At 45.0% G+C, this 25,215-nt stretch overlaps 3 protein-coding genes across 4 annotated transcripts; all 3 read left to right on the forward strand.

The window, feature by feature from the left end:
* The first annotated feature begins 4,693 nt into the window (after positions 1-4,693).
* Positions 4,694-12,647, forward strand: LOC124137349. The gene is made up of 5 exons (XM_046503614.2): positions 4,694-4,836; positions 6,920-6,973; positions 7,439-7,526; positions 8,147-8,323; positions 12,043-12,647. Exons 1-5 carry the CDS (start codon positions 4,810-4,812, stop codon positions 12,312-12,314), a joined length of 618 nt encoding a protein of 205 aa, XP_046359570.2. The 5' UTR covers positions 4,694-4,809; the 3' UTR covers positions 12,315-12,647.
* Positions 12,648-13,879: 1,232 nt separating this feature from the next.
* LOC124137437 (WAP four-disulfide core domain protein 3-like) lies at positions 13,880-16,592 on the forward strand. Its single transcript, XM_046503720.2, has 4 exons — positions 13,880-13,943; positions 14,459-14,536; positions 15,404-15,497; positions 15,765-16,592. The coding sequence occupies exons 1-4, from the start codon at positions 13,890-13,892 to the stop codon at positions 16,055-16,057; spliced, it is 519 nt and encodes a 172-aa protein (XP_046359676.2). The 5' UTR covers positions 13,880-13,889; the 3' UTR covers positions 16,058-16,592.
* Positions 16,593-18,976: 2,384 nt separating this feature from the next.
* On the forward strand, positions 18,977-25,105 carry LOC124137350 (perlwapin-like). Of its 2 annotated transcripts, XM_046503615.2 has the most exons (4): positions 18,977-19,131; positions 21,507-21,566; positions 22,429-22,525; positions 23,198-25,105. In XM_046503615.2, exons 1-4 carry the CDS (start codon positions 19,114-19,116, stop codon positions 23,488-23,490), a joined length of 468 nt encoding a protein of 155 aa, XP_046359571.1. In that variant the 5' UTR covers positions 18,977-19,113; the 3' UTR covers positions 23,491-25,105. The 2 variants fall into 2 exon arrangements, with proteins under 2 accessions (XP_046359571.1, XP_048258472.1); XM_048402515.1 differs by lacking the exon at positions 21,507-21,566 and having other exon boundaries at positions 19,018-19,131.
* The last annotated feature ends 110 nt before the right edge of the window (positions 25,106-25,215 follow it).

A 25,215-nucleotide genomic window follows, 5' to 3' on the forward strand; every position in this document is an offset into this window, starting at 1 on the left:
AAACAGAAGCAGCATGTCAGTTGTACATATAGGAAACAAACAGAAGCAGCATGTCAGTTGTACATATAGGAAATAAACAGAAGCAGCATGTCAGTTATACATATAGGAAACAAACAGAAGCAGCATGTCAGTTGTACATATAGGAAACAAACAGAAGCAGCATGTCAGTTGTAGAAACAGGAAACAAACAGAAGCAGCATGTCAGTTGTACATACAAGAAGCAAACAGAAGCAGCATGTCAGTTGTACATATAGGAAACAAACAGAAGCAGCATGTCAGTTATACATATAGGAAATAAACAGAAGCAGCATGTCAGTTATACATATAGGAAACAAACAGAAGCACCATGTCAGTTGTACATATAGGAAACAAACAGAAGCAGCATGTCAGTTGTACATATAGGAAATAAACAGAAGCAGCATGTCAGTTATACATATAGGAAACAAACAGAAGCAGCATGTCAGTTGTATATACAAGAAACAAACAGAAGCAGCATGTCAGTTATACATATAGGAAATAAACAGAAGCAGCATGTCAGTTATTTATATAGGAAACAAACAGAAGCAGCATGTCAGTTGTACATATAGGAAACAAACAGAAGCAGCATGTCAGTTGTACATATAGGAAACAAACAGAAGCAGCATGTTAGTTGTAGATACAGGAAACAAACAGAAGCAGCATGTCAGTTGTACATACAAGAAACAAACAGAAGCAGCGTGTCAGTTGTACATACAAAAAAAACAGAAGCAGCATGTCAGTTGTACGTATAGGAAACAAACAGAAGCAGCATGTCAGTTGTACATATATGAAAGAAACAGATGCAGCATGTCAGTTGTACGTATAGCAAACAAACAGAATTAAAACCCAAACTTACACAAAGTCAGTGCTGTGGTGTTTCTTTACCCAATATGATGAGCGATGTGAAAGTTGCGAGATGGACGTAATTACAGTCACTCCTCCGATGAGCGCTGAAGGCGGAGATGCCAGACCACGGCCGCCCATGTTCTGTTCTGCCCCGGATGGTGCCCGGCCTGTGCTTGTATAGTTAGTTACCTGTTGGAGTAGATGTCAAAACTGAAATGTCACATTTACAGCACTACGAACTAAGGCGCATTGAATATCAATATATGCGAGACAATTTTACCAATTTACCATATTGGGTAAATGATCAGCAGATCAGGGAGTCTACATCTTTGTATAATATTCTCGAGCAGGTTTAGGACGTGTTTTAAAATATTGGTGGCATATCGGACACGACGTCGAAATAAAACTAAATCATAAACCAATGTATAATCCACTAAAAGGTCCAACGCCATCCTTTTTGTACATATCTGCTGCCTGTGATAGATTGATGATCAAGAAGAGTGGGTGTTAAATAAACACTAAATGAGCTGAGCAGAATGTCAGATAGATCCTACAACACGATTCCAATGTGAATGACGGGAACAGAACTCACAACCGCCTTTGTTCTAGTCAGGCTATAAGACCTGGCTGAAGGAATGAGGTGCATTAGAAGTGTTCATGTTAAGCGGATATTTCCTATCCAGCTCTATTTTACGAGCGTTTCTTTAGATGGTTGTAACACACTTTTATACATATCCTTGAACAAATATTAAGCAATGTTCTTTCGATGGTCCATAATTCGGACGAAACACTCCTCCTCTGGGAGCAGTGCCTCTCTACTAACGCTTCGAGCTGGCGCCCGCAGTTTTCCTAGGTCGTTAATTACTGCTTCCTTCTGGTTTCGCTATGACGTGTTTTATCCTTTACAAACACCCCTTAGTACTACCTACACGCCTTTATCCTACATACACCCCTTTATCTTACATACACGCCTTTATCCAACATACACCCTTTATCCAAATACTTCCCTTTATCCTACATACACACTTTTATCGTACATACACTTCTTTATCCTACATACACCCCTGTGTCCTACATACACACCTTTATCCTACATACTTCCCTTTATCCTACATACACTCTTTTATCCTATATACATTTCTTTGTCCTATATACACCCCTTTATCCTATATACACTTCTTTATCCTACATCCGCCCCCTTATCCTACATACACCCCTTTATCCTACATACATCCCTTTATCCTATATACACCCCTTTATCCTACTTACACCCTTTTTCCTATATACACCCCTGTGTCCTACATACACCCCTTTTTCCTACATTAACCCCTTTATCCTACAGGGGCGGTCGGGTAGCCTAGTGGTTAAAGCATTCGCTCGTCACGCCGAAGACCCGGGTTCGATTCCCGACATGGGTTCAATGTGTGAGGCCGTGAGGCCGTGATATTGCTTAAATATAGCTAAAGCGGCGTAAAACCATACTCACTCACTCACTCTTTATCCTACATACCCTTCTTAACCTACATACACTCCTTTATGCTACTTACCCTTCTTTATCCTACATATACCCCTTAATCCTACATACACTTCTTTATCCTACATACACTCCTCTATCCTATTTACACCCTTTATCCTATATACACCCCTGTGTCCTACATACACCCCTTTACCCTACATACACTTCTGTAACCTACATACACCCCCTTATCCTACATACACCCCTTTATCCTATATACACTTCTTTATCCTACATACACCCCCTTTATCCTACATACACCCCTTTATACTATAGACACCCCTTTATCCTGCATACACCCCTCTATCCTACATACACCCCTTAATCATATATACAGCCCTTTATCCTACATACATCCCTTTATCCTACATACACCCCTTTATCCTACATACATCCCTTTATCCTACATACTTACCTTTATCCTACATACACCAGATTATCCTTCATACACCCTTTATCCTACATACTTACTTTTTTCCTATATACACCCCTTAATCCTATATACACCCCTGTGTCCCACATACATCCCTTTATCGTACATACACCCCTTTATCCTACATACATCCCTTTATCCTACATGAACTCCTTTATCCTACATACACCCCTTTATCCTACATGAACCCCTTTATCCAACATACACCCCCTTATCCCACATACAGCCCTTTATACTATAGACACCCCTTTATCCTGCATACACCCCTCTATCCTACATACACCCCTTAATCATTTATACAGCACTTTATCCTACATACATCCCTTTATACTACATACACCCCTTTATCCTACATACCCTTCTTTATCCTACATACACCCCTTTATCCTACATACACCCCTGTGTCCAACATACACCCCCTTATCCTACATACACCCCTTTATCCTAAATACACTTCTTTATCCTACATACACCCCCTTACCCTACATACACCCCTTAATCCTACATACACCCCTTTATCCTAGATACACTTCTTTATCCTACATACACCCCTTAATCCTACATACATCCCTTTATCCTACATACACTGTATACTGTAATTACTGGGTCTCGAACTGTCGCTTGTCAACTCCCAAAAGATACATGATGCCAATATGTTTTGTAAATGCACAAATGTTTTGGATATCATCTTACGTTTTCTCACAATTAACGCTTTAAAATATATACATTCCGTACAGCAGAATCACATTTTTTCATATTATTTAGAAACGTACCTTCACTACTTGTACATATGGCGTCAGCGTGTTTTTAGGCGCTTCTTAACGTCTGCTCTCATTGGATGATCACTCAAAATCACGCCATCTGACGGCAGATAAGGGATGGTAACGCTTTCTCGCCATGCCCTGGCCCTTTCGCTAAAAGTTTGCATAAAGACCTATAGTTGCGTCAGTTTCACTTGCACAAATTGAACTTACAAGTAGGCCTGTGAAGCCCTGTTCCCGAATCAACAGCAACCATCATAGCGTGACGTCATCATAATGGTTTCATTTCAAAAGAGTTAAAAAACTTTTCTAACGAATTTCAAACAATTTGAAAACTAAGTCCACTTTGTAGTTTGAAGAACATTTCATACTGTTTTCTTTTTATTTCGGTTAAAAGAGGATGCGGTGTACTTCATCCTTGTCGCCATGTGTAGGACGCCCCACCCTCACGTGTTGATCCGCTGGTGCTACTCAAAACAAATAGCACTGGGGCTTCGAATTCATCTGGATCCGTCACAAGTGGAAAGCTAGGTGAGGTATCAGCCAATCAGAAACTGTTGAGTCAGTCACATGATGACGGTGATGATGATGGCCTGGTGCTAGTTTCTGGTCACATCTAAATGAAGAGTTACCTTATTCATGTTCAGGAAGTACCTCAATAAAGATTTGTCAAGGATGAAAGTCAAGCCAGAATTAATGTAAAACCGATACGGAAGTATTATCGATTACTCGAGAAATCATTGTTACCAAGGTCGATAATTCGATAGTTGATGACATAATGTCATTTACGAAGATGAAGGTATCCTCAACATACATGATAGTTTTGTTTTAGAATGTGACACCAATACGCCTTAACAAATATGAACTGTGAGAGTGTGAGGGGAAAGACACCACATACGACCGTTCAGCGTGTCCTGTAGGGATATTCGTAGTTCTACTATACACTACGGCGGCTGTTGAAAGGGGGTCCGAAGTAATCGTGCATGTTTGTTGAGATTCGAGTGACATTTAAGTTCACAGTTCGTTCACAGAGCGAGGTTGCTAAAGCCCAGCCCGACTAAATCAACACACACAGCCCATTCCCAACATAACATACACACGCTGATCATACAGTGTCAGGGCGGCTTTTTGTGCAGCCCCGGCCCCTCCCCTGCAAACTGAGGGTGGTGGAAACTGTACCTATATCTTAACACGTCACAGATTTTTACCAAACGAGTGGACGCCTCATTGCGAACATGATGTTCTTGAGAGTTGGGATCTTGGTGAGTATCTGACATTGACAAGGACGTGAAGCGTGTGCTTGGTGCTGTTGGGAGGGGTTTCGGTACATTCCTGTCATCGGCCTAGGGTTGAAACATTGAGTTGAAAGTACACCTGAAATATCTTAATGTATTGGTAATATTCGGAAATTGCATTATGCTCTGCTGTGTATCACAGAACCTACTAACATTTCATGTAAGGAGATGACTGCTTGGACGTTGTGTATACATCCACATCTACGTTACCCTCGTGGCTTTGTGGAATAATAAATATAGACAGTCTACTGGGAGTAAGTGAGTGAAGAGCTCTTGTTGTTTGTGATACACTTCCAGTCATTGCGGATCGGAGGAGCTAGGTGATACCATGCAGGGGTTTTACATGTGACACTGACCTCTTGGTGTTTGGGGAATACGATCATGGGTTGAAGGCGAGTCCAGGATACGGAAATACTGAAAATACATTGTGTTTAACAATAACACACATTTAGCTAATGTGTCTTGTGTGACATGTGTGTTTCTTGTGTCTTGTGTGACAGGTGTGTTTCTTGTGTCTTGTGTGACATGTGTGATTCTTATGTGTCTTGTGTGACATGTGTGTTTCTTGTGTCTTGTGTGACAGGTGTGTTTCTTGTGTCTTGTGTGACATGTGTGCTTCTTATGTGTCTTGCGTGACGTGTGTGTTTCTTGTGTCTTGTGTGACATGTGTGATTCTTATGTGTCTTGTGTGACATGTGTGTTTCTTGTGTCTTGTGTGACATGTGTGTTTCTTGTGTCTTGTGTGACATGTGTGCTTCTTATGTGTCTTGCGTGACATGTGTGTTTCTTGTGTCTTGTGTGACATGTGTGATTCTTATGTGTCTTGTGTGACAGGTGTGTTTCTTGTGTCTTGTGTGACATGTGTGATTCTTATGTGTCTTGCGTGACATGTGTGCTTCTTATGTGTCTTGCGTGACATGTGTGCTTCTTATGTGTCTTACGCGACATGTGTGATTCTTATGTGTCTTGCGTGACATGTGTAATTCTTATATGTCTTACGCGACATGTGTGATTCTTATGTGTCTTGCGTGACATGTGTGCTTCTTATGTGTCTTGCGTGACATGTGTGATTCTTATGTGTCTTGTGTGACATGTGTGATTCTTATGTGTCTTGCGTGACATGTGTGATTCTTATGTGTCTTGCGTGACATGTGTGCTTCTTATGTGTCTTGTGTGACATGTGTGTTTCTTGTGTCTTGTGTGACAGGTGTGTTTCTTATGTGTCTTGCGTGACATGTGTGATTCTTATGTGTCTTGTGTGACATGTGTGCTTCTTATGTGTCTTGCGTGACATGTGTGTTTCTTATGTGTCTTGCGTGACATGTGTGATTCTTATGTGTCTTGCGTGACATGTGTGCTTCTTATGTGTCTTGCGTGACATGTGTGCTTCTTATGTGTCTTGCGTGACATGTGTGCTTCTTATGTGTCTTGCGTGACATGTGTGCTTCATATGTGTCTTGCGTGACATGTGTGCTTCTTATGTGTCTTGCGTGACATGTGTGATTCTTATGTGTCTTGCGTGACATGTGTGCTTCTTATGTGTCTTGTGTGACATGTGTGATTCTTATGTGTCTTGCGTGACATGTGTGATTCATATGTGTCTTGCGTGACATGTGTGATTCTTATGTGTCTTGTGTGACATGTGTGCTTCTTATGTGTCTTGCGTGACATGTGTGTTTCTTATGTGTCTTGCGTGACATGTGTGATTCTTATGTGTCTTGCGTGACATGTGTGCTTCTTATGTGTCTTGCGTGACATGTGTGATTCTTATGTGTCTTGCGTGACATGTGTGCTTCTTATGTGTCTTGCGTGACATGTGTGCTTCATATGTGTCTTGCGTGACATGTGTGCTTCTTATGTGTCTTGCGTGACATGTGTGATTCTTATGTGTCTTGCGTGACATGTGTGCTTCTTATGTGTCTTGTGTGACATGTGTGATTCTTATGTGTCTTGCGTGACATGTGTGATTCTTATGTGTCTTGTGTGACATGTGTATGTAGGTCGGTATGATTCTTCAACAAGTTTGATCGAAGTTTGTCTTTGTTTTCAGGTTGGCTTTGTTAGCTTGGTGGTATCTCAGACGTCGGACCCCTGTTCTGGCTATGTGAGTTTTGTTTGTTTGTTGTTTAACATTGATCAAATGAACTACAAACTAAATCCTCCGATGACTATGAAAACCTGTTCAGGGACGAATCGTTGTTTGTACGTAGAGGGGAGTGACATGGGGTGTCGGTTTATTCGTGCAGCTGTCATTGGTCTGTTATGCACAACATGTTAAACGAGTCCAGGTCTAACATGAGATATTTGTGTTGAATGACTCAAATGTTGCGTAAAATGTTCTATAATGGGATACGTTCTGCACGTATTTCAACATCACTTACAATGAAGTCTTAAGCCACATTACGGAGAGGTAGGGGTAAATACATACTTAAAGCATAAAGCCATTCAGTGAACCTGTGTGCCTGACACTACTATGACTCGACTGTGAGTGCGGGGTCTGTGCATGCTGGGAACGGGTAATGACGACTATGTTCTGATGGTGTGATGGTGTAGCTTCTGTCTGTACCAGGGCTGTGAGACGCCAGGCTATGAGTGTCGGCTTGTCGTCGTGTCCTGCGCTCCAGGAACTCCTTGTCCTCCACAACCACAGTGTGTCCGTGAGTATCATACCGAGTGAGTGAGTGAGTGAGTGAGTGCGTGCGTGCGTGCGTGCGTGCGTGAGTGCGTGAGTGAGTGAGTGAGTGAGTGAGTGAGTGAGTGAGTGAGTGAGTGAGTGAGTGAGTGAGTGAGTGAGTGAGTGAGTGAGCATAATAGAAACTATCACTGATCAAAGAAATCCTGAGGAAGTCATTAGCCCTTGTTATTTATCTTATGTCGCAGAGGAACTAATGTATGTTTGAAGATCCAGGGTGACCAGCTATTTTGATGGTTTGAACACTTAAAATCCTTTTTGCACTATGCCGTCGAACATCAAGGAAGAGTAAATTCTATTAAAATGTCTCTCGTTTGTATTTTAAAATTGCGTTTTCCAAATGCTTAGTCGGTATTTGGAAATATAAGGGAATATGTCCGCAATGTTTTGTAATGTATGATATTTATACAACTAAAAAACATAACAGTACAACTGTGTAACAGTTAACCTGAAAGTTCAAATGTTTAGATAAATTTGACTGTCGTGATATCTCCTGAAAGTTCACTGTCTATGAAGCGAGTGGTCTCCACTTTTTCGACCGGATGCGTGTCACATTAGTGAGTGTAGTGATCTCCTTTGTTTCAGCTAGAGACCAGGGTCGGGTGGGGGCCTGCCGGTACGGCAGCCCAGTACTAGAGCAGACAGGCTTGCTGACGTACAGCACCCCCTACTGTAACGACCGAAGGCTTTGCCCCGAAACCACCGAGTGCAACACCGAGATACAAGACATCCAGTCCCTGTGTTGCTGGAGCCCATCGGTTGGTAGGTACACACACGGCCACACTCTCTCCTGGTGGGTACACACACGGTAACATCCTCCCCTGGTGGTACACTCACGGCCACGCTCTCTCCTGGTGGGTACACACACGGTAACATCCTCCCCTGGTGGTACACTCACGGCCACGCTCTCTCCTGGTGGGTACACACACGGTAACATCCTCCCCTGGTGGTACAAACACTGCCACGCTCTCTCCTGGTGGGTACATACACGGTAACATCCACCCCTGGTGGTACACACACGGTAACATCCTCCCCAGGTGGTACACACACAGTAACATCCTCTCCTGGTGGTACACACACAGTAACATCCTCTCCTGGTGGTACGCACACAGTAACATCCTCTCCTGGTGGTACACACACAGTAACATCCTCCCCAGGTGGTACACACACAGTAACATCCTCTCCTGGTGGTACGCACACGGTAACATCCTCTCCTGGTGTGTACACACACAGTCACACTCTTTACTGGTGGGTACACACAGCCACACTCTCCCCTGGTGTGTACACATACAGTCACACTCTTTACTGGTGGGTACACACAGCCACACTCTCCCCTGGTGTGTACACACACAGCCACACTCTCCCCTGGTGTGTACACACAGCCACACTCTCCCCTGGTGTGTACACATACAGTCACACTCTCCCCTGGTGTGTACACACACAGTCACACTCTCCCCTGGTGTGTACACACACAGTCACACTCTCCCCTGGTGTGTACACATACAGTCACACTCTCCCTTAATGTGTACACACACAGTCACACTCTCCCCTGGTGTGTACACATACAGTCACACTCTCCCCTGGTGTGTACACATACAGTCACACTCTCCCCTGGTGTGTACACATACAGTCACACTCTCCCCTGGTGTGTACACATACAGTCACACTCTCCCCTGGTGTGTACACACACAGTCACACTCTCCCGTGGTGTGTACACATACAGTCACACTCTCCCCTGGTGTGTACACATACAGTCACACTCTCCCCTGGTGTGTACACATACAGTCACACTCTCCCCTGGTGTGTACACACACAGTCACACTCTCCCCTGGTGTGTACACATACAGTCACACTCTCCCCTGGTGTGTACACACACAGTCACACTCTCCCCTGGTGTGTACACATACAGCCACACTCTCCCCTGGTGTGTACACATACAGTCACACTCTCCCCTGGTGTGTACACATACAGTCACACTCTCCCCTGGTGTGTACACACACAGTCACACTCTCCCCTGGTGTGTACACATACAGTCACACTCTTTACTGGTGTGTACACATACAGTCACACTCTCCCCTGGTGTGTACACATACAGTCACACTCTCCCCTGGTGTGTACACACACAGTCACACTCTCCCCTAGTGTGTACACATACAGTCACACTCTCCCCTGGTGGGTACACAAAGCCACACTCTCCCCTGGTGTGTACACATCAGTCACACTCTTTACTGGTGGGTACACACAGCCACGCTCTCCCCTAGTGTGTACACACACAGCCACACTCTCCCCTGGTGGGTACACACACAGCCACACTCTCCCCTGGTGTGTACACATACAGTCACACTCTTTACTGGTGTGTACACACAGCCACACTCTCCCCTGGTGTGTACACACACAGCCACACTCTCCCCTGGTGTGTACACACAGCCACACTCTCCCCTGGTGTGTACACATACAGTCACACTCTCCCCTGGTGTGTACACACACAGTCACACTCTCCCCTGGTGTGTACACACACAGTCACACTCTCCCCTGGTGTGTACACATACAGTCACACTCTCCCTTAATGTGTACACACACAGTCACACTCTCCCCTGGTGTGTACACATACAGTCACACTCTCCCCTGGTGTGTACACATACAGTCACACTCTCCCCTGGTGTGTACACATACAGTCACACTCTCCCCTGGTGTGTACACACACAGTCACTCTCTCCCCTGGTGTGTACACATACAGTCACACTCTCCCCTGGTGTGTACACATACAGTCACGCTCTCCCCTGGTGTGTACACATACAGTCACACTCTCCCCTGGTGTGTACACACACAGTCACACTCTCCCCTGGTGTGTACACATACAGCCACACTCTCCCCTGGTGTGTACACATACAGTCACACTCTCCCCTGGTGTGTACACATACAGTCACACTCTCCCCTGGTGTTTACACACACAGTCACACTCTCCCCTGGTGTGTACACATACAGTCACACTCTCCCCTGGGGTGTACACATACAGTCACACTCTCCCCTGGTGTGTACACATACAGTCACACTCTCCCCTGGTGTGTACACACACAGTCACACTCTCCCCTGGTGTGTACACATACAGTCACACTCTCCCCTGGTGTGTACACATACAGTCACACTCTCCCCTGGTGTGTACACATACAGTCACACTCTCCCCTGGTGTGTACACACACAGTCACACTCTCCCCTGGTGTGTACACATACAGTCACACTCTCCCCTGGTGTGTACACATACAGTCACACTCTCCCCTGGTGTGTACACATACAGCCACACTCTCCCCTGGTGTGTACACATACAGTCACACTCTCCCCTGGTGTGTACACATACAGTCACACTCTCCCCTGGTGTGTACACACACAGTCACACTCTTTACTGGTGTGTACACATACAGTCACACTCTCCCCTGGTGTGTACACACACAGTCACACTCTCCCCTAATGTGTACACATACAGTCACACTCTCCCCTGGTGGGTACACAAAGCCACACTCTCCCCTGGTGTGTACACATACAGTCACACTCTTTACTGGTGTGTACACACAGCCACGCTCTCCCCTAGTGTGTACACACACAGCCACACTCTCCCCTGGTGGGTACACACACAGTCACACTCTCCCCTGGTGGTACACATACAGTCACACTCTCCCCTGGTGTGTACACATACAGTCACGCTCTCCCCTGGAGTATATCCACACAGTCACACTCTCCCCTGGTGGGTACACACAGCTACACTCTCCCCTGGTGTGTTCACACACAGTCACACTCTCCCCTGGTGGGTACACACACAGTCACACTCTCCCCTAATGTGTACACATACAGTCACACTCTCCCCTGGTGGGTACACAAAGCCACACTCTCCCCTGGTGTGTACACATACAGTCACACTCTTTACTGGTGTGTACACACAGCCACGCTCTCCCCTAGTGTGTACACACACAGCCACACTCTCCCCTGGTGGGTACACACACAGTCACACTCTCCCCTGGTGGTACACATACAGTCACACTCTCCCCTGGTGTGTACACATACAGTCACGCTCTCCCCTGGAGTATATCCACACAGTCACACTCTCCCCTGGTGGGTACACACAGCTACACTCTCCCCTGGTGTGTTCACACACAGTCACACTCTCCCCTGGTGGTACACATACAGTCACACTCTCCCCTGGTGGGTACACACTCAGTCACACCCACCCCTGGGGTATACCCATACAGTCACACTCTCCCCTGGTGGGTACATACTTAGCCACCCATCACAGACACACTTGCTGACATACAGTCACACTCTCCCCTGGTGGGTACATACTCAGCCACCCATCACAGACACACTTGCGGACATACAATCACACTCTCCCCTGGTGGGTACATACTTAGCCACCCATCACAGACACACTTGCGGACATACAGATTGTGTGGGAGAAGACATTGATGATCATATCGTTTTTTTCTTCGCAGGTCCTAGACCTACCACTGGACCGTTAACCACGTACAGACCGCCTGTGACTCAAAATTCATTTGACAACTTCAACGGGCATTGTGCGAAGACTTTCCCCCTCCCTGCGTTCTTCTGTGAGTTTGTGGTGCCGAGGTGTGAGCGCGACAGCGACTGTCTGCCCGGCTCCAAGTGCTGCCACACAGCCAAGTGTGGGAGGCGGGGGTGTCTCTTGGCCAGGCTCTCGGCGGAGTGTTCCATCCTGGATAAACTTATGGGACTGTGTCAAGATTAAACCACTGGGCTGTGTCAAGATTCAACCAGTGAACAATGTCAAAGTTAAACCACTGAACCATGTCAAAGTCAACCACTGACCAATTTCAAGATTAAACTACGGAACTATGTCAAGATTAAACCACTGAACTATGTCAAGATTAAACCACTGACCAGTGTCAAGATTAAACCACTGGACTATGTCAAGATTAAACCAATGAACCATGTCAAGAATTAAACTACTGAACAACGTCATGCTATAATCACTGGACTGCCAATTGTTTCTGAGCACTCATTGTTTTGTTTAATCTGAATAAACCTGTCATCAATAAATTTATCTCCAGTTCACAACAAAGATATTGTTTTTCCTAAAGTGTAGATTTCATCTGCCTTTGGTCTCAGGGACTTGCTTACCGGTTCATTTGGGTCGTCGGGATTGTAGAACGCTCCCCGCAGATATATCAGCTGACGTCACACCAACTCTAGCCTGACATGACGTCATTGGAAAAGAGGAGTACGGATGGATTTAATATGCACTACGACAAACAAGGCGTATCTGGCAACACACAATCGCTATAGATCAAAGCTTACTGTGTCAAGCGAGGTGTATCTAGCCACATATATTTAGGACACATCAAGGCTTGCTGTGTCAAGCGACGTAAATACCTGCAACACACAGTCCCTATAGATCAAGGCTTGCTCTGTCAAGCGAGGTGTATCTAGCCTCATATATCTAGTACACATCACGCATGATGCCGGTGATACATGCATAATGCCGGTGATGACACACACGAGATATGAATGAAGCTGGTGATGACAAACCAGAGACATGCATTATACTGGTGATGACACACCAGAGACATGCATGATGCTGGTGATGACAAACCAGAGACATATATAATAATGCCAACGACACACCAGAGACATGCATTATACTGGTGATGACACACCAGAGACATGCATGATGTCGGTGATGTCAAACCAGAGACATATGTAATAATGCCAACGACACACCAGAGACATGCATGATGCTGGTGACGACAAACACGAGACACGTGTGAGGCCGGTGATGACAAACCAAAGACATGCACACACTTATGAACGTCAATTTCGCGGTCATGTGGCCGCCTTCTCGTCCAATGGAAAAACCGTATCTCGTTTTAACGTCAAATTAAAAAATTATATATTGTTATACGGGTTCTACAGATGGTAGAAGTAAAAGTGTCGTGCGGATGGTAGTTATAGTGTTGTGCGGGTGGCAGTTATAGTGTTGTGCGGGTGGTAGTTATAGTGTTGTGCGGGTGGTAGTTATAGTGTTGTTGGGGTGGTGCTTATAGTGCTGTACGGATGGTTGTTATAGTGTTGTGTGGGTGGTTGTTACAGTGTTGGGCTGGTGGTAGTTATAGTGTTGTGCGGGTAGTTGTTACAGCGTTAACACATAACTATATGAAGTCTTCTGTGACACAACACGGACAAGCGCGTTGGCTGCACGCTCCGGCTATACATTGTTTCACACGAGATGTTTTATTGCGTGGTATGACAATCTAATCATGTGTGTGTTTTTTGTGCCTCGCAACGTGGCTGAATGTTAAAGAATATGGACGCCCAGCGCAGGGTGTCACAGGCAGACGGCATGCTACCTCTATGTCTGGTCAGTATAAACCAACTGTACTGTCACTGGGTATACTCTAGCAGCAACACGGAGGGGGTGGTGGTGGTGTGTGTGTGAGGCGTGGGGGGTGGGGGGTGGGGGGGTGGGGGGTGGGGGGGTGGGGGAGGTATTCTCGCAATGTTCACCGCCTGTTGTATTTTTAGACATTTTCTTATTTGTTTGGTTGTTGTGTAACGCGACACTCACCAACATTATTGTAGCTATATGATGATGTCGTGTTACTCATCACTGGACCAGACAATCCAGTGACTGACACCATGACTATCAATTCACGCAGTTGGTATACGATGACATGCAATCAGCTATGGCGTGGCCACCCGATCCCGTTAGTCACCTCAGGATCCTGGGGTCATATTGTTACCCTGATGCCTACGGGTTTATATTTACCCACAATGTATTAAATGAATAGATTAATATCCATGTACAATGTCATTTTCCTAACACAAACATCATAGACTATGTGAGCCATGTCTGTCGCAATGTTCTGTTTTCAGTGTGGTATACAGATGCTGGTCCTACTGCCAGCATATGTCCATGCTGACGTCACTGGCAACGCGCACGGTGTGTGCGAGGTATGTACATCTTGTATTATGTTCTGGGTGTTCTTGGCTCTTACTAAACAAGAAGCACCTCCAGGCGAGCCTGGCGCAATCGCGTAGTACTAGGCCTTGTTCAGTGGAACAGACACTTCGTGTTTGTTTGATTGTTGTTTACCGCCGCACTCTGACATATTCAAGCTATATGACGGCACTTTGTAAATAATCCAGTCTGGACCAGACAATCCAGTGATTGACATCATGTGCATCAATCCACTCATTTTGGTTGGTTGGTTGGTTGTTTAACGCCGCACTCAGCAATATTCCAGCTAAATGACGGCGGTCTGTAAATAATCGAGTCTTGACCAGACAATCCAGTGATTAATATCATGGGTATCGATACACGCAATTGGGATCGATGACATGCATCAACCAAGTCAGCGAGCCTGACCACCCGATCCCGTTAGTCGCCTTTTACAACAAGCATAGTCGCCTTTTACGGTATGCATGGGTTGCTGAAGACCTATTCTAACCGGGAATCTTCACACCTCACACGCTCTATGGGCAAAACAACATATCTCTTCAACCGCCTCAGTGGTCTACTGGTAGAGCGTCCGCCAGGCAAGCGGAAGGTCCGGGATTCGATCCCCGGCTGTGTCAAACCAAAAGACGTTGTTGTTACCCTGCCTGAGGCTCGCAATTTAGAGGCTAAAACAAGGAGTGTTCAGCTCGGAGTCAGTATACTGTGTCTGAGTGTTACACTGTGGCTTGGTATCTCAGTGGGCTAGCACTATAAAATCACACACACACACACACGCGTGAAAGAACGTTTCTAAATAAGTGCAATAATCTTTGACGTGACGTTAAACCCCATTTCACCTCATCTATGTTTCTTCATCTCAGGGTAAGCTGTGTCCATGGGGCAAGGTATGCCGAGTCAGAACCATGTGTCCATTTGTACCACCTTGCTTCGAGATTGGGGAGTGTGTGCGGCAAAGTAAGTGTTTACAAAGCTCAATAATCAAAGAAATTCTGAGTAATTTGAACCAACGTTTTCGTTTCTTCCACCACGCCACTGAGTCCAATCTCCTTTGAAATGAGAATAAAACATTTTAGTATGATTTAAGTTAGAAACTCAAAATCATTCATGGCAAAGCTTCAAGCACTTTAACCCTTTATAAGCAAGACATTATGAGAATGAATGTTGTACTTTCCTAGTCAAAGCATTCATGATACAACTCAGGAACTGATATATGTTTTCCAGATAAGCCCGGAGCATGTGCCCGACGCATGCTGGCTGCAGGTGCGTGCCTGACCACGTGTGACACGGACGCTGACTGTCGACTGGATCTCAAGTGTTGTGGTCGTTGTCCCAGGACGTGTACAGCTCCAACAGCGGGAGTGGACGTACCGGGCACCTGTCCCCGTATCCCCCAGTGTCCGGACACGTTGCCATTCTGTCCACTAGAGCCTCTCTGCCTCTCGGACAGTGACTGTCCGGGGTTCAAGAAGTGTTGTGGAAGATGTCCCAGGTTGTGCATTACGGCTGTGCATTGACGGTCACAATAACAACTCTTGTACACACGGCTTGACGCGGGCCAGAAACATTGGTCGCCGTGTTATTCTGTATTCTCTTGTAGTAAACACTACAGAGTCTGAAACTCACCGTGAGTGTCTTTGCTGCGACATGTGTGAGAGTAAAAACATTGCAACCGAAACAGCTTTAAACAGGAAATCTCACCCACCGAGGTGACTGAACAGATGCTGGCAATCACTGTGGACGATAGTGCAAGAACATGAGAAAGTGTGATATGTTCTTATACTTTAGTTGTCTGCGTATGTCACTGCGATTGTCATTACATGTGCATATCGAAGGAACTGTGTTAGGATGGTGACAAACAGGTTGTCAGAGAAGTGGCTATCACACACACTTTCAGAAAACTGTATTCAAGAGGTATAGGTTTCACCAATTAAAATAATCACAGAAATATGATTATAAAAAATATGTTTATTATGTACAGATTAAAATAAAATATGCAACAAAGAGGGTTTGAGTGATCCTGGCACATTCAGGCTGGTTAGGCTCATCATCAGCTCAGGGCCCTTGCCTCCTCTACACGCAGCCCAAGACAGCGAATACTCCACAACACTGCAGCCTTCTGCATTACCCAGATGGTCAGAAGGGCTGTATTCCTGGCAGCAAACCCGGGTACTCTCCCGATGTCAGTCAACAGATTGGGAGGTACCAAACCTAAGGCACTGAGAACAATGGGGAGTCGGACAACTTGGTACTTGGTATGCAAGCGTGACATTTCGAAAGCGAGGCTCGCATATTTGCCATGTTTTTCCGGAATCTTGTTAATCACATTTTTGTCAAACGGGATAGAAAATTCAATGATATAAATGATTTCATTGGATTTATCAAAAAGGACAACATCAGGTTTGTTGGCCTGGATACGTCTGAGGCTGTAAATGGGCCTATTCCAAAGAATTTTGTATTTATTATTTTCCATGACGCCCTCTACATATTCCGGGTCGTACCATGGGTGGATCTCTTTGTCAAAACCACAAGCATGGCGAAGACGGTAATAAAATGATCGAGCCTCACCATCAAGTCGTTTAAGATACTGTGTTTTTTAGCCCAAACTTGGCATCCACTGACAATCTGTTGGACAGTCTCATTAAATTCATTACATAATCTAAATTCACATTTACATTTTGATGCAAAATCACACATTGACGATTATTATCATTATTATTATTATTTATTTTTTGTAGTGTTGTGGTTAGTACACTCTTCAAAAAACGAAACGCATAGTTAAAAAATAAGGATATCTATTAAGCGGATGTAGAAGTATCTACACAGAACATGCGTGAACACAATCAAATGACATTAGACACAGTGATCGACAAAAGCATTGTCGTCATTGTCAGCATTAATTCAGTTCAGTCATTGCACATGCATGTGTAGCCACAAGGGGGCGTCATGGTCAGTACCTGGTCACACCACCTCTTGCAGCCGTCACTGCTCGACACCTCCTTGGCACAGATTGCAAAAGTCGTCGGATTTTTTCGTGGGGAATTCTTCGCCATTCCTTCTGTAAGGCGTGGGGGAGTTGTGCAAGTGTGTGGGGACGCTGGTGACGTTGACGGACGCGCCGATCAAGTTCGTCCCACAAATGTTCATTCGGGTTGAGATCAGGCGATTTGGACGGCCATGGAATGACATTGATGTTCTCATTAACAAGGAAATTAACTGTTGCACGTGCTGTGTAGGGGCCGAGCGTTGTCATGTTGGAACAGCTCCCTCTGGCGGTCCAACGTTTGGAGGAGGTGTGGACGCAGAATTTGGTCTATGTATCGGTTTGCTGTAAGATTGCCCTGGACAACCACTAACTGTGATCTACCCGTGTAGGATATGGCTCCCCTCACCATGACACTCCCTCAACCAAATCGGTCCACCTGTCGAACGCAGTTAGGCGCAAAACGTTCATGTCGACGTCGGTATACACGTTGTCTTTCATCCGTCGTTGAAGAAGAAAACGTGACTCATCGCTGAACCAAACGCGTCGCCAGTTCCTGAGATCCCATGCCTGTACCAGAGTACACCACTGGACACGTCATTGACAGTGTAGACGTCGCAAGACAGGTCCAACTTTTGGTCGTCTCGCTCGAATTCCCACTTCCCTTAGCCGATTTCTAAAGGTTTGGTCGGAAATTCTTCGCATACCAGGCACTTGTCCTGCAGTGTCCGTTGCTGTAGCAAATCGATTCCGAAGGTGATGCAACCGGATGTACCGTTCCTGAGCAGGGGTGGTCACTCTTGGTCTTCCACTTCTGGGATCATCTTGTGTCGAATTAGTGCGGGTATATCGATTCCATAGTCGAGATATGGTGCTTTGGTGAACGTTTAAGTGTCTTACAATGGCAGACTGGGACTCCCCTGCTTCCAAACGTCCAATGGCGATATTTCGGTCAGCTGCAGTTAATCTTGGTATTTTTCGATCTCCGTTCACGTCAGAAAATTCGTAATGAACTGATGAATTTTGTACGGTCTTTTATAGTCAGTGTCTCTACTCTTGTTTCGAACCCTTTGCACGTGCCTTGTGCCGAAAACCTTTTCTGAAAGCAATTTCCGTGAATCCTTTCCATTTTTGCTGATAAACGTTTACAAAAAACATTTTGAGATGTGTTTGCGCACAATGCACAACAAACATGACATGATTAACGGGATTCAGACATAAGAATTGTCTTTATGACGATTGCTGGGAAAAAAGATCGAATTGGAGTTCTCAAAACACATATGCGTTACTTTTTTTTAAGAGTGTATGTTTGTTGAAATGTTTAAAAATATCAGATCGGTCATGAACTGGGCACGTGGTGTTGTTTCCAGTTATTCTGTTCGTGACGCAATTAAACTAAAAACGTGATCACGTTTTACCATTGTGTGTCCCTTGTCGCTGATCTCCCCTTGTCACGTGTCAGCATGATTAACGAGACCATGTCCCTCGCATTTACACGCTCACGTCCAACACCAATCACCAAACTCGCGTCTTACACTAACTCTCTGCTCGCGTCTGACACTACTTCCATACAGAAACTGCACAACAGTCATGTTGCCTGTCACACTGGTAAGTGTTACACTATGCTCATTACATTCAGTAGTCGCTATTTCATCAATATGCCTGTATCGTTTTCCTTGTAAATCTCACTAGTGCAGAAATAGAAATGTTTGTATTTAAGATATTTGATTTGTGTTTGTTGTTGCACTTAGCAATACTCCAGCGATATGGCGGCGGTGTGTAAATAATCGAGTCTCGACCAGACAATCAAGTGATTGACATTATGAGCGTCGATCTACGCAATTGGGATACGATGTCAGTCAGCGAGTCTGACCACCCAATCCTGTCAGTCATCTCTTACGACAAGCATAGTCGCCCTTTACGACAAGCATAGTCGCCCTTCACGACAAGCATAGTCGCCCTTCACGACAAGCATAGTCGCCCTTTACGACAAGCATAGTCGCCCTTCACGACAAGCATAGTCGCCCTTTACGACAAGCATAGTCGCCCTTTACGACAAGCATAGTCGCCCTTTACGACAAGCATGGTCGCCCTTTACGACAAGCATAGTCGCCCTTTACGACAAGCATAGTCGCCCTTTACGACAAGCATAGTCGCCCTTTACGACAAGCATGGTCGCCCTTTACGACAAGCATAGTCGCCCTTTACGACAAGCATAGTCGCCCTTTACGACAAGCATAGTCGCCCTTTACGACAAGCATGGGTGGCTGAGGACCAACTCTCACCGGGATGTTTTCTGGAGTCATATATTTCAGCATATATCGCACACCTACCGCACACATATCGTACTCCTACCACACATATATAGTACACCTAGAACACACATATCGTACACCTACCACACACATATCGTACACCTAGAACACACATATGGTACACCTACCACACACATATGGTACACCTATCACACACATATCGTACACCTACCACACACATATCGTACACCTATCACACACATATCGTACACCTACCACACACATATCGTACACCTATCACACACATATCGTACACCTACCACACACATATCGTACACCTACCACGGACATATCGTACGCCTACCACCGACATATCGTACACCTACCACGGACATATCGTACATCTACCACGGACATATCGTACACCTATCACGGACATATCGTACACCTACCACGGATATATCGTACACCTACCACACACATATCGTACACCTACCACACACATATCGTACACCTGCCACACACATATCGTACACCTACCACACACATCACACACCTACCACACACATATCGCACACCTACCAAACACATATCGCACACCTACCAAACACATATCGTACACCTTTCACACTCATATCATACACCGATCACACACATATCGTACACCTACCACACACATATCGTACACCTACCACACACATATCGTACACCTACCACACACATCATACACTTACCACACACATATCGTACACCTAGCACACACATCATACACCTACCACACACATATCGTACACCTACCATACATATCATACACCTACCACACATATATCGCATACCTACCACGTACATATCGTACACCTACCTAACATATATCGTACACCTACCACATACACATCGTACACCTACCACCGACATATCGTTTACCTATCACACACATATCGTACACCTACCACGGACATATCGTACACCTACCACACACATATCGTACACCTACCACGGACATATCGTACACCTATCACACACATATCGTACACCTACCACGGACATTTCGTGCACCTATCACACACATATCGTACACGTACCACACACATATTGTACACCTACCACGGACATATCGTACACCTGCCACACACATATCGTACACCTACCACGCACATATCGTACACCTACCACACACATATCGTACACGTACCACACACATATCGTACACGTACCACACACATATTGTACACCTACCACACACATATCGTACACCTACCACACTCATGTTGTACATCTACCACACACATATCGTACACCTACCACACACATATCGTACACCACACACATCATACACCTATCACACACATATCGTACACCTACCACACACATCATACACCTACCACACACACATCGTACACCTACCACACACATCATACACCTAACACACACATATCGCACACCTACCACACACATCATACACCTATCACACACATATCGTACACCTAGCACACACATCATACACCTAACACACACATATCGTACACCTACCACACACATCATACACCTACCACACACACATCGTACAGCAGCACACACATATCGTACACCTATCACTAACATATCGCACACCTGCCACACACATATACGTCTTCTTGAAGATCATCCTGGGATGTAAAGTACTCTCATTCCCCTGCCAAGCATCGTTTACAAGTTTCGAATACACAGATGTCTTCAATACATTTCTAGGTGATCATCTGTTGTGTGGCCAGCAGCTTTGCCTATGACCAGAGACCCGACCCATGCGCAGTACGTATACTGCTTCACAATCTACTACTGTACGATACTACTTATATTTGTCCATACAGGATTGTGCAAAGTATGCGCTAAGTGCACATGCATAACTCCTTGTAGACAATTTCGTATTTTCTGCTATGATCTGTAATGAATTTTACCAGAGACATGTTTGTGGCGTCAGGCTAATGCAACCGTCTGTTGAAAACAATAATCCTGTTTCGTTTTAATAAATAAGGTACGATCTTCTTTTGGGGATAACTGTAGTGAAGTATCCGTGTCAGAAACTAGCATCGTGTATTTTTGAAGCTACCACTTCTTGACACAGTCGACTGATGCGTGTGTTCACAATGAGCACGTTGTGGTCTTAAAATAGCAAACAGCTGACAGACGAATAACTGTTTTTGTTCATTGTCCTATGATAAAGTATACTCACCGCCAAAAGAAACGCGAATCGTAGAAACACATAGAGAAGTATGTACGTTAAGAGATTTGGTTCTAATATGTACCACTTCATGACAAAACTAACAAATATCACCACAGTGTCTTTATTCTTGTCACGATATGCTGCATGTGATTTCCACACTTTACACGCTAATCCTGCACGAGACAAATGGAGCATCTCGAGTCAGGGAGCTATGCCGTCACATGTGATGAGTTCATGAGCGTCGATTCACACAACATACCTGTATATTCGTTTGTGCATCGAACCAATCCTATATCTCTTGAATATGAGTAATTCTTCATATATTAAGCAACATGTATTGGTATTCGCGTTTCTTCTGTCGGTGAGTAAATTAAACGGGGCAAGTTATGGCGTTTGAGAATGATAGAGTGAAGAGCATCCCACACAATCCGCCGTGGCCTCGTATTGCAGATGAAGTGGTGTCCCCCCAACATGGCGTGCAGGGTTCGGTTCTCGCGCTGCCTTCTCGGGCCGTGTCCCTCCCCGCGTCCTGAATGTGTCCCCAGAGGTGAGCACGTACCAAGGAAATGTTAACATCGTTACATGTAATACGCGTTATTAATAAGATTCTACGTACGCAATACCGTTCCTGATTATTAGTTCAGTTCAGTTCATATTTGTCATTTTGAATCATTGTAAAATCAAACTAGTAATGTTGTTTAGTTTGTTTGTTGTTTAACGCCGCACTCAGCAATATTCCAGCTATATGACGGCGTCCTATAAATAAACCACGTCAGCGAGCCTGACCACCCGATCACGTTAGTCGCCTCTTACGACAACCATAGTCGCCTTTTACGGCGCACATGGGTTGCTGAAGACATATTCTACCACGGATCTTCCTAGTAATGTTGTGATTCCTGTCAAAGTAAAATTATAATAATAATAAAAATACGTCTGACACGGGCCGAGTTCTGATCAGTGGGCGTGGCCTGATGAACAGATTGGTACATATATTCGCATCAGCAGTACCATGTGAACATATCAAGAAAGTGTACTTCAAGCTGACACCAGTTTCATAAGATCTCATCTACTTGTGCCCAAATGTCAAAGGTTAGGTCAAAGGTTAGGTCAAAGGTTACTGTTAGTCACGATATGGCTGAAATATTGCCGATGTGACTTTAAATTTTAACTCACTCACTCAAAGGTTAATGTATCTCTCTAATCGTTGCTTCTGTTTCAGTGAAGTCTGGCGGCTGTCCCGCCGAGTCCCCGATTGCAGGACTGTGTGTAGCCAGATGTGACAACGACGCTGATTGCCCCGGGGACAGGAAGTGTTGTGGGAACTGTCCCAGAGTTTGTAAAGTACCCGTATCCACTGTAAAGAATGGGGCGTGTCCTAAAATCTCCCAGTGTCCAGACTCCTTGCCGTCTTGTCCCCTGAAGCCTCACTGCGGCACCGACCGAGACTGCCCTGCCGCCCTGAAGTGCTGTGGTGCTTGTCCCAGGATGTGTATCGACCCTGTGAGCTACTGACTGGGGATGCACAGGTCGACTCGCTGCACTTTAGTACTTCAATACCTGGACACATTATGTTACTGGCAACCTATTAAGGCTGGTGAGGTGCTGTTCAAGTGCCTTCAGAGACTCTTCTCACACTTGCACGAAGCTGATGACGAGATACAGACCGACTTCCGACGAACGTATCCCGATCCCGCAGCCAGCTGCAGTTGCAGTTGCTCGTCTTCCTTTCGGGAAACACTAAACACTACGAGTTAGGTCCACTATTTGTAAATGTATTTTTGTTTTGTTTTATTTTGTTTTATTTTATCACATGCATTTGACAAAGTGGTGTTTGGTGACCGTTATCATCTCTTCACCGTCAGGCGAGTGAGTGTATGGATTCTAGGGTACACGAAGTAGTTGACAAAATATGTGTAAGGAGTTAAAAAAAACCTTTCCTTATCTTACTTCTGTATGCTACTAACACTCATGTACAATGACATTGCTATTGTGATATTGCACTTGTAACAGTAAGTTCGAAAGGAACTATTTTCGGAATTGCATCCTCAGATGCACCCTCAGAAACAAAATATACATTTATATATATAAAGCTCTGTATCATGTTTGGGGGGCTCTTACAAGATACAAATGAATCACTGACACTCAGCGATGACTCCAGGTCGTAAGGGGAAGCATGCATGTACTGCCCTCCCGGTAGCACCTGCCACTCGCACAGTCTGCCTACAAATGTAAGTGTTCGTTCCTAACCTGACGCCGCACAGCAGTCCTCCTGCCATGCTACGACGGCCTGCAAACAAACCAGACAATCAAGTGATGGACCAGAAGATCCAGTCAGAGATAGCGCATATACTGATTGCGCAAACTAAATTTGTTAATTTTAAAGTACGTTTACTGCGTAAAAGTGCAGATATTCTGCTGCATATAAGTAAAAAGTTAATACCATTAGTTTGTCATTAAATAGGGCGGTGGGGTAGCCTAGTGGTTAAAGTGTTCGCTCGTCACGCCGAAGATCCGTGTTCGATTCCCGACATGAGTACAATGTGTGAAGCCCATTTCTGGTGTCCCCCGCCGTGATATTGCTGGAATATTGCTAAAAGCGGCGTAAGCCAATATTTACTCACTGACATCACATAATAAGTACATACGAGTATCATGGGACTTTACGAGAAAGCAGCAAAGGGCACCTTAGTGTAAATACCAAACATACTTCAGGGACAACCCAATACGTTGGACACTGACGTTTCCGACCTCGGCTCCGCCCTCAGCATGACGTACCGAGTTCCGTTATCTACAGATAATCCTTCTCGAGTGAGGTGGTACACAAATGTCACCTTGAAGATGAGCTTGAGGATAACCTGGACTTCTGACGGGAGATATCGGTGTGTCAAACACATTTCCGAGGGCTCAAAAGTAGTTGTACATTACACGATAGCCTTTAGATATCCAAGCACCTCATAGCTCACAAATGAACATGACATATACTTCTCTTTATAAGAAGAGAAAAGGGAGCTTATGGGTGCTGGGATACCATTGTGCTATGACGTCATACAGACGTTTGACGTCAACTTACTTCAGTGAAGGTCGCCATGTGTGGTGTCATGTATCTCTGTAATAAACATGAATTGAAGCTTGTAGAGTTTATTTCTGAGTTCCAAAGATGCTGTAGTTTTAAAATATAATGAAAAGTCAAATATGATTTTTCACCCATAAAGTCCCTCATCTCCTGGTTGGTCTCAT

The sequence above is a fragment of the Haliotis rufescens genome, unplaced genomic scaffold, assembly GCF_023055435.1.
Source record: "Haliotis rufescens isolate VD_foot unplaced genomic scaffold, xgHalRufe1.0.p SCAF_26, whole genome shotgun sequence".
NCBI classification, from domain to species: domain Eukaryota; kingdom Metazoa; phylum Mollusca; class Gastropoda; order Lepetellida; family Haliotidae; genus Haliotis; species Haliotis rufescens.

Coding starts and splice junctions, on each gene's coding strand:
- LOC124137349 (XM_046503614.2), top strand. CDS start 4,810: ATGATGTTCTTGAGAGTTGGGATCTTG. Junction 7,527..8,146: donor TCCACAACCACAGTGTGTCC/GTGAGTATCATA, acceptor CCTTTGTTTCAG/CTAGAGACCAGGGTCGGGTG. Junction 8,324..12,042: donor TTGCTGGAGCCCATCGGTTG/GTAGGTACACAC, acceptor TTTTCTTCGCAG/GTCCTAGACCTACCACTGGA.
- LOC124137437 (XM_046503720.2), top strand. CDS start 13,890: ATGGACGCCCAGCGCAGGGTGTCACAGGCAGACGGCATGCTACCTCTA. Junction 13,944..14,458: donor GCATGCTACCTCTATGTCTG/GTCAGTATAAAC, acceptor TTCTGTTTTCAG/TGTGGTATACAGATGCTGGT. Junction 15,498..15,764: donor TGGGGAGTGTGTGCGGCAAA/GTAAGTGTTTAC, acceptor TATGTTTTCCAG/ATAAGCCCGGAGCATGTGCC.
- LOC124137350 (XM_046503615.2), top strand. Junction 21,567..22,428: donor AGAGACCCGACCCATGCGCA/GTACGTATACTG, acceptor CTCGTATTGCAG/ATGAAGTGGTGTCCCCCCAA. Junction 22,526..23,197: donor TCCTGAATGTGTCCCCAGAG/GTGAGCACGTAC, acceptor CTTCTGTTTCAG/TGAAGTCTGGCGGCTGTCCC.